At 44.3% G+C, this 10,309-nt stretch overlaps 1 protein-coding gene across 4 annotated transcripts in view; it reads right to left on the minus strand.

The window, feature by feature from the left end:
- Window positions 1-10,045, minus strand: part of LOC311500350 (serine/threonine-protein kinase MARK1-like) — a 28,234-nt gene extending 18,189 nt beyond the window's left edge. For all 4 annotated transcript variants that reach the window (XM_084561699.1, XM_084561698.1, XM_084561697.1 and 1 more), the window contains exons 1-3: window positions 9,770-10,045; window positions 6,942-7,142; window positions 243-296 (exon numbers count right to left, since the gene is read on the minus strand). In XM_084561699.1, the coding sequence (XP_084417825.1) occupies window positions 243-296; window positions 6,942-7,142; window positions 9,770-9,820 (306 nt within the window). In that variant the 5' untranslated portion in view covers window positions 9,821-10,045. The remainder of the gene's footprint in view (window positions 1-242; window positions 297-6,941; window positions 7,143-9,769) is intronic.
- Window positions 10,046-10,309: the final 264 nt, after the last annotated feature.

A 10,309-nucleotide genomic window follows, 5' to 3' on the forward strand; every position in this document is an offset into this window, starting at 1 on the left:
GTAGGGTATTTTTAGCTCCATACTACAAACCAACAGAGTCAAGAGTGAAGGGGTGCAGCTGGAGATTAACGAAGCCTTGTGGTCTCTCCTGACTACATGTGATTACATTATGTAAAACAGCACATCCTGAGTTCAAAGAGCAGAGAAACAGAGCGGCGAAAAAAAACCCCTCAAGAATGACTCATGAAAGAGCCATGAACAAGACCTTGATTTCTCCCGGTGGCAATAAAACACCAACTCACCTTCTGTAGGCTGGTCGGATTCAGCTGGGTTTTGTCTATAATCTTCACCGCCACCTAAAGAGAGAAAAGACAGGAAGACAAAAAAGGTATGAGGAGGCTAAGGAGAGAGCAGGGTGTATATGCAAGCAGATGAAAGATGACCAAGATGTCTACAGATAATTTTGCATTTAGGTTTTGGATGTGCAGTGACAGCCTGTGTTAAATTGAAGTCTCCTCATTATTTCACTGCACTGCTTTGAGGTGTCTCTGTCAAAACATGGTCACAGCTGAATCAAGGCGTTCAGTCCGAACACACCTTAAAAGCTGGTCTGTTCATTTGTGAAAATTGATCAGCTGAGATAAATAAATAAATAAAAAAAGCAGGAATTGTTATTTTACTCTTGATGAATATACTGTAAAATAAACAAATGGGCTAAGAGACAGACTAGAAGCAGGCTGACTGAGTGGTTTAAGTAAACTGTGCGTGTGAGGTCAGGTTGGTGTTGTTGTGTGTGGCTCTGCAGGTCAGTGAGCTGCAGCTCTTGCGAGGCAACACTCTTCCATCCATCTCAATAATCACTGCAAAGTGCAAACCAAAGACCAGCTCTCCTCACTTTCTGAGAGCTCAGCAGCTTTTACAAAAACACGAGCCGAGGCATACTGCGGACTCACCAGTCAGCCCGTGCATTATGCTGATGAGTGATTGACGGAGCAGTTTTACAGGGTGATTAAACTGAAGTGCACACATGCAGCCTTTTGTCATTAGTTTCAGTTTTTGGTTCAGTAAAAAGGCCTACACATGAATACATGTGAATGTCAGTTTAACCAAAGGCAATGACCACAAGCCACAGTACAGAAAGCACACAACATACCACACCACAGGTATTTTGATGGTTGGTTGAATCAGGTCCTAGACCTCTACAGTCTGAGAGTGTTCAACCAACTGACCATGGTAAACATTTGGGTTCTTCTCTTTTGGTTCGTACTTTGTACCGACAGGAAGTCATTGTCTTACAAATGGAAAAGGAGGACCTACTATTAGATCTGGTGGTGTGAGCGCCTTGATGACATAAACGTAAATAAACAAAATCCTTTGTTCGCTAGTATTTGTGCTGCTTTTAAAATGTAAATCTGTTCGCAGTGTCATCTGAGCGTCGCCGAGTCGATATGGTTCACAAAAAAAATGGCCGCCGTCAGAAACGCGAGATGCTTAAATTCTGCAGTTGCACCTGTTGTAAAAGACAACGTAAGAACTTTAAAGGACAGTCAACAGCAATTAATGTATTTGTCACAAGGCATATGTCAAATAATTTGTTGCTCCTTTCTGTATCGGTTCAAACCAGCCTCATAATGAAATCCAAATGGCAAACTATTTACACTACTCTTTACTCACTTAATAAATCGGGACACAGTCAAACTAGAACAGCGACTGGCTGATATAACTGGCAGATTGAACCTCTTTGCACTTAAAAACCAGGTTAAGGATACCATACTCTTACTGTGACTTAGTGGTCACTGTAGTACTTCAGTACAAATCATACTCTAACCACAACAACCTCACTCATCTCTCTCCCTATATTTCCTATTAGGTTCTTGACCAAATAAAGAGCTCGCTAAAGTCCTATTAAGTATAACCTCTATGTCATCAGCGAATTCACAGAACTAGAAATTAACGTCAATGTGCTTCCCACAACATTTCATGGGACCCTGGCATTTTTTTTTATTTTTTTTTATTTTTTTTTAATACAGTTTATGACACATAAAATAAGAGCATGTGTTTTGTATCAGTCCGTCATTAAATTACCGTAATAACGTGCATATTGGATTTAGCGACAAATAGCAGCAGCATGTGCAGCACAAACAGGAATACCAGACAAAATGCTGCTGAGAAGTGGCTTTCTATGGACAAATGTATGTAAGATTAAAGACGGTATCAGCGAATAAATCAAAGTTATAGTAAATAGTAAACTTTAAATCTAATTTTGCTAGCTTGTGTTACGTCTGGAGTAGTTTCCTTCAGGTTTTGACCAACCCTTGTTAAGAGCCTAGTGGGCCGCCACAGTATTAACACTTTATGGCAAACACTGATGTCAATAATTCTTGCAGCCTTTTTCCATTCAGAAGCATATCATCTATTTCTAACATGCGTTACTGTGTATGTTCAACCGTTTGATAAAGCTCTGATACAACCTTGGCCGTTGACCTCTCCGCCGAGGGGAGAATCTGACTTTGGGTGACAGCGTAGCAGGATTAATTCAAATTTATTAAAACGGCATTACTGTGACTCTAGCCTTATGAGAGCTTAATAAGCATGCTTCAGTGGATGCAGACTCTGGCTCTAATCCCAAGCAGCCTGTGAAGGGGAAAACCAGAATGCAAATGCTGAGTCACGGCGGGGAGAGAGAATGCAGGTTATTCATCCCAAACAGGGTTTCCCTGAGACCTACAGTACAAGTTGCATTTAATTTCACCCAGAAGCTAAACTCTGTAATGACACCCGGGCAGCGGTGGTGGAAGGAACCAGCGGAGAGAAGCGAGAGCAAAGACTGCAAGAAGGCTGGCCGTGTGTAGAAACACGCAGTACGCAGGTGGTGTCTATTTGCAGCCTGTCTTAGGTGGGCAGGTGCACAGACGGCCTCACTCCCTTCCTCTCAGCTTCCTCTCGTCACAGACAAAACTCAGGTGGAGACATGAAATCTGTGTGTCTGTCAACGCATGCCGACAGGTGTTGGTGCCGTCCACGTGTCACTCCACTGCTCCACGATTCCCTTTCTATGAGTCAGGAGTTTCCATCACATTTCCTCTTAACATTTCCCATTTTTGATCTCGGATTTAGAGATTTGACGAGCGTGCGGACAGCATCACAAAGTACGCCGCACGAGAGTTTGTGCGCATGTGTTCCCTCTGATGGATTTGAGGGTGAATAATTCAGTTCCACAGCGACAGAAGGGCAACATGCATCACTGTTAATTATTCAGCGCATTCGTAACACAGGGGCCATATGCTCCTCACCGTATGCAGGTCTTGTGATAGTGTGCGCATATTAAACACGTGCATGTGAACATTCACACGGAGAGAGGAAACTTAGTCATAACATCGCTTGTTGCTCTGAAGTACTTTACATCTTCCTCTGTGCTTTGATTTCCCTTGGAGCTCTTTTTCTCACGAATACTTGGTCGCGAGCTCTGAGCGCTAAAGGGAACCGCTTTTATAGCACAAGGTCAAACCAGTGCAAAGAAACCGTGGTTGAAACGGGCAAGTAATATCCTATTATTGTCATTTGTGTGGCATAGAAGACTAAAGACACTGCACTACTTCTATGACTTGTTCCAGCTTCTTTATGTTGCCTTGAACTCCTTGAATAACATAACAGCTGTATGTTCATGTTTGCACAGCTTTGTTATCTTTGTCTTTATGTCTATATTTGGCTCTCTCAGTACATTTGCTCCCTGTATGTGAATTAACTGGGAGATTTAAAAAGAACAGAAAAAACAGAATTGCAATGGTTGTTTAATTGATCAATAAACGAATGTGCAAATGATTAATAGGCAACTATTTGGTTTTAATCCTCTGCTTACGTTGCTACAGTTGTATGTCAAAATTCAAGATTCAAGTCGTGTTTGCCACTTCCAAAGTATGTTAACAGCAGCATACGGAGATGTGTAAATCTGTTTCTCCTAGTCCCACTGTGCATCGATCTGGCATAACATTACGATCACCTTCCTAATATTGTGTAGGTCTTTCTTGTGCCTCCAACAGTTGCGACTCATAAGAGAATAGACATGGGCCTTCTGAGTGTGTCTTGTGGTGTGGTTAGTGGGGGCCTTTGGGTCCTATGGGTTGAGGGGAGGGGCCTCTGTGGATCATCCCATAGATACTTGATCAGTTTAAGATCTAGTGAATTTGGAGACCAGGTCAACACCTTGTGCTGTTTTTCATTTGAGTTGTTCCTAAACCGTTTTTGTGTGAGTGAGGCTGCATCCTGCTGGGTGTCATTGCTATGGGGTGGGGGGGCCCGGTCTGGTCTAGGTGGGTGGTACATGTCTAAGTAACATCCACATGAATGCCAGGACCAAACGTTTCCCAGTAAAACATTGTATTGACACAAGATGGTCAATGTTATTTCGTTTTAACCCATTCAGACCGGATCACGCATCTGTGCGTAGTTACCATTAAGGCCGGCAAACGCGTCTGTGTCTTTTTCGAGGCACATGGCCAATTATATGCACTGTGATTGGCTGAAATATTCTTGGGCGAGTGACAGAGATGCTTAGGGATTTTTTTTAAACTCATGTGACTAATAAAACGCTTTGTGATTGGTCGAAATAAGCCTACACGTGGAGTATGTTTTGGTCGAAATTTTTAAACACCGTGCTAGCGATCCGTCATGGCTGACTCAAGTGAAGGAAGTGATATTGACGAAGTAATTGAAAAAATAGATCTTTACTGATTTTCAAAAAAAATTTTTTTTTTAAAAATGCATTTGAAGATTATGCCCTAGCAAGTTAGTCAAGTTGAAAGCCAAAGAAGTAAGCTCGCAAATGCTTTTTATCTCATGTTTTTATCTGCTACAGAGCCTGAGAAATTAAGGTTTTAGTAAGCGTTGACATATTTTGAAAAACCTCAGGTTTTGAGAGGGGGTTTACAGAAGAGTATTTAGGCCTAAATGGGTTAATGTTGTGGCTGATCGGTGTATACAGACTATAACTACCTCTACTACTACTACCACACTATTTTTACTACTCTACGTACTTCTACTATAATATATTATTGAATGAAGAATGTTACTGACATGCATGTCACCTAGAATTAAAGCTAACTGAAGCAGCATGGGGCTTTTGATTCAATCCAATTTGTAGTTTTGTTGTCACCAAGTACAACTCCATGATGGTCAGATACTCTGTTGGTTTTACTCTTACGTCCATCACTGCGTAAAGTCGACTCCAACAATCTGACTGGCCCACGAGATCTTTGCTGGAGCATAATCACCTCTCAACATAATGACTCCAGACCAACTTTCCGCTACAAAACATTTGTGGGCAGGGGAGATTGGTCTGGCCTCAGATTTTGCCTCAGGATTTGGGGGGACTCCCATTTGGGGGACTCCCATAGTTCGTAGTGGGCTCAGCAGGTGAAAGAAAAAGAAATTGATAAAAATCATACATTGAGTTTGGTGTTATTATTAATAGGCAATACTGCCCAGGGATTTGATTATTTCCTGGTATCATATACAGAACAAATGATAAACTGACTGTTGATGATAAACCAGTCAACAGTTAATAACAAAATCGATTAGAAAAGTGTTTAATTGTAGCTCTTGTTAACATACTTTTGCTGACTAATACTTGTGTTATAATACTGATATTGAAATTTGAAAAATGGCGACGTCATTGCCCCTCAGTGTCGATTAAAGGGTTAAAGACCGGCTTCCAACCATGCGGCTGATCATTTATGCAAGTTTATGTGTGTTTGTGTCACCTTCCTCAGCACATAGAGGACAATTTGTCACCTAAAAATTGATGGCTGCTCTGTCTCGCGTCCTTTTTTTTTTTTTAGCTCCTTCTTTCATATTTCCAACAAACCTAAAGCTCTGTTTATCGTACCTATGAGGAAAATCTGAGATGGGAAGACATTTGCTAGGCTAAAGCTAAGATAGCATCTGTTTTAATGGCTTATGTTCTTTCCACCTGTTTTCTCTCTCGCTCTTTCACTCACTCTGACCCATGTCTTTGCATTCTGATGAGCCAGCAAAGGCTCTCGAGCACACAAAGCGGTGCCTGACCTTCTCCGCAAACACTGGGCGGCATACTTGATCGGCCTGTTTAACATTAGCATTAAAGGACAGCGGACGGATCAAACTGTTACCCCGTTAGACCCGAGATGATATATATGCCGCTGATACTCTGATATGACTTGGAAATCAGAGGATTACATGACACAAGCAGCCGAAGAGACGGGCAGGGGAGAACCTCTGAGGTGGATCAGGGCTGTCAGTGAGTGTTGTGGATCCTGATGAGTGAAAGACAGTGATCAGATCGCAGGTCATTGTTTTCTCCTTAGGGGAACGGGAGCTTTAATTACCGACACACCGCAGCGGGACGTCTATCACTCCGACAGGTCAGCAGTGTATGACTGGGTGTGTGAGAGAGAGAAAGAGAGAGAGAGAGAGAGAGAGACCTTGACCTGACCTGACTGGATAAACTAACATGGTCAACACTGGAGATCACTGACAATCACACAAATCCAGAAAGCTTTAACTCGGTGCAAACCTTATATACGATAAAGAAAATGAATACGGCGCCACCTCCTTTAAGTCACACTCCAGTTTTTTCTTGTGGATACATAAAACCATCTCAAACGAGAAATAACTACGCTTTGAATCTGAAATACCTTTAATGAAATAAACCTTCTTGCACTGAAACTATTCAACTCAACTTATAGAGACCAAAATATTTCAAATGCTTATCATAGTTTTCCATGATGCTAAGTTATATATATATCGGACTTTTAGATTTGCCAAATATAAAAATGTGAGCTTGTATTGATTAGTTGAGAAAAATCAACTGAATCACCAACAATAAAAGCAATAGTAAGCTCTGGCCTTGAGTCTTAGCATTCAGTGATGAAAGAGCCGGGCTGACGTAGCAGGTTTTAGCGTGAGGAATGGGTTATGAATGGAGAAAACAGGACACGATCTACAAACTACAGCCAATAACGCACCTCTCGTCCAGTCAGGATGTGCCGTGCCAGCTTCACTTTGGCAAAATTCCCCTTGCCGATGGTCTTGAGGAGGCGATAATTGCCAATGTGAGGTTGCTCCTCGGTGGAGGTGAAGGAGTTGCGACATCTTGGCAGGCTGTGACGACTCGCAGACTTTGTTGGAGGGGCTGGGGGTTCGACAAAGCCGTCCACCGACGAGTGCTGCAGGAAAAGCACACTTTTAGAGAACAGCACATATCTACGCAGGGAACTCTTGACTTACAGATGCGCTTATACTTTCATGTCCCTGAACTTTCTTAGCTTTTTGGTACACTCTGTAACTCCAGACTAACCTTTCCTCTTGCTACCCAGACTGCACTCCTAGAAACAATGCAGCAGTGTTGCAGTGGAGGTTGCTGTGTGCCAAAAAGGGGATATCCACTATGCAAACAGAGATGAACCCAAGAATTTGATCCAGTGTTTGTAAGACTGCATGTGTCCGAGCATGTGTGGCTAAATTTGCAGACACACACACACAAAACTACTCTGCCCAGTGGGGAACAGTGTTAGAGAGACTCGGGTTCCCTCCTCACCCTCTGTGACACCTTAACCTCCCAACCTATAGACATTATCATTCACCATGCAGGATTCAATAACAGAAGAAGACAATGAACTATTTTACTATGTACCTTTGAGGACAACCTACAAAAAATATGCAGTACAGAGGCACATTTGGTTACTTGCTCCAGAGCCACACAAATAACAAGCGTCCCTGTGATACGGCATGTGAAGGTGAATCAGGAACAGCTTGCTATAAGTACAACGCTGGCACGGGCTATGCGCAGTCTCCTCTGGTCTGCTTCCTCTCCTCTACAGCAGCTGCTGATGTCAGTCCAGGTCAGAGATCCCATGATCCTCTGCTCCTGAGCACCACACCCAGCTGGAGAATAAAGCCTTGGTCTGGTTACCCAGGCTCCCCTGCTCTCATTTCACCGAGGGAAACGTTACACCCTGCAGGGTGCGCATCACTTCGGCTAGCCTGCATCCTGACAGAGGGAGAGTTATGCTGTAAGCAGACATTCCCCAGTGTCACGGTGTGTGCACAGTGTGACAGAGAGAGGAGGCATTCAGATTGGACGCTAGTCTTGTTTGTTACGCACCAAAATACTCTTTTAGATTATAGACCAATCTATAGCTAGTGTCTCTCCTATGTTTGCAATGACTTTGGGTCATATCTGTAATATGATGAGCATTTAGAGACATATACGTTCACTTGGCTACAGAATGTCTACATTAACCAAGGATTAACCGGACATGGAAGTAGCTTGTTCCTGATTAATGCACAAAGTTTGTTTCACTCGCCCGTCCATTAGCCAGCAAACGGAGATGTTTCTCCTCGGGGGACGCAAACATAAAAATTAACACACACCTGTGCAGACACACATACATAGAAATAAGAAAGCCAAGAGGGAGCTGCTTCTATTTTCCTGCACTAAAAGCCACTTGTCTCTCTGAGTAATAAGCTGTTATGCAATGCAGTTCAGCTGCCAGTGGGCCCTGGGGCTGCATGCTGGAGTCGAACACAGGCAGGCGAGGCTGGCTGGCTACTGCCAGTGATGCTGAGGCAGTGCTTTAATAGCCACTGAGCAGTCTATGTCCATGTCTACGCGAGGGCAGCATTAGACAGACAGTTACATTAGCAGTCCTCTAAGCTGATGCATTACTGAACACTGCCAGATCAGTGTACAGTAATGCATCCGAGAATGACCTGAGAGCCCATATCATCCTATAAAGTTAGGGTTTGTTAAGTTATATAACTTGGCTGGAGAGGAAGTGCCTTTCCACATTTGAATTTCATCACTAGAAGGTGACAGGCCAGATGCTTTTAAGTGTAGAGTCGAGATAACAGTCTAAATGTGGGAAACAACCTAACCTTTTAAAAAAAAGCTTCCAGCTATTTCCAGTTTGTACTTGTACTAGTAATATAATGTAAGGCTGCTTCTGTTTCCAAGGGAAAAAAAAAAAAACACCCAGAGGAACCCAGATATGTCACAGCCTGTCAGCGTACATGCAGCAGTCCTTATTTGAACTGATCTCAGTAGAGGTATTACATTATCATGCTGGGCTCAGGGCGTGAGTGAGAAGGGAGTGGGTGCTCTGCTCGTTCATACATTCCTTCACACAGTGAATGAGAAACCTCCAGTCATTTTAGTCATTTCTGCTAATAAATGCACGTCTGTGTGCTGCTCCTGCTCATCAGTGTCGTGGCAGCAGAATGGTGAATAATAACCTCCCTCCTCCTCCTCCTCCTCCTCCTCCTCCCACTGAGCGTGCAGTTACAACAGGGCCCAATAGGTGATGGATGTCACATTGCGATGCTACCAAGCGTTGCAATTGAAAAGTAGGGCAACATCCTCCCCCACCCTCCCTAAATATTGACGTTGTGGACTAGAAAATACCCCCGGTCGCACGAGTGGAGCAACACCATCCTCCCTCGCAGGCCACACAGACAACAATCCCCGACGTTAACAATTCATTAAAGCCAGCATAGTACTGACGCAGTGCGTTGCTCGAGGATAACCTTGTTGTGCACAGAAACTGGGACGGACAAAGCCCAACTGCACTTATTATTATTCTAGGTTATTCTAGGCTCCATGCTTTCATTCACCGTCACCGGGAAGAAGAGAAAAGCCGGAGTGCTCATTGGTCGCGTCGCCCTGCAACACTGTAGCCCCGAGAAGCGCTGCCATTAACCTGCAAACCGACCAGTGCGCAAAACAACCTCATCCACGATTATTATTCCGTCCCCGCGTCCCCGGTACCGCGTCCCCGGCAAAGCGGCAACTTACGTTCTCGGTGTCACGCTCGTTCACCGTGGGCAATGGCGTTCTGGTCGACATCTTGTGTGTTTCGCAGGCCGCTCAGCGGTGCAGCGGGCTGGGCAGAGCAGAGCAGAGCAGACGCGGCGCGGTCCGTCGGGGGAGAGCGGTGCCTCCGTCCCTCTCTACATCCCCTGTAAACACCGCAAACAGCGGCCTTTTACCGCAGCATAGCGCGCACAGGGCCCGAGCCGACGCGCCAGATTTTCTTATTGGCTTTGTGCACTTCCTTTCAGGTAGGCTGGAGTCAGACAGAAAAGAAGGAAAGAGAGAGAGGGAGAGATAGAGCGAGAGAGGGAGAGAGAGAGGGGGGCAGGCGAGAGAGAGAGAGAGACAGAGAGAGAGGGGGGCAGGCCAGGAAGATGCGTCGGTAGCGGATGGGTCTGCGCAGCTCATCTCAAACCTCCCACCACCAGGAAGGATGGAGGGATCTCTCTCTCGCTCTCTCTCTCTCTCTCTCTCTCTCTCTCTCTCTCCCATACACAGTCTCTTTGTTTCCTCTTTATAGCT

This window comes from Chelon labrosus, assembly GCF_963514085.1.
Source record: "Chelon labrosus genome assembly, chromosome: 15".
Taxonomy (NCBI): Eukaryota; Metazoa; Chordata; class Actinopteri; order Mugiliformes; family Mugilidae; genus Chelon; species Chelon labrosus.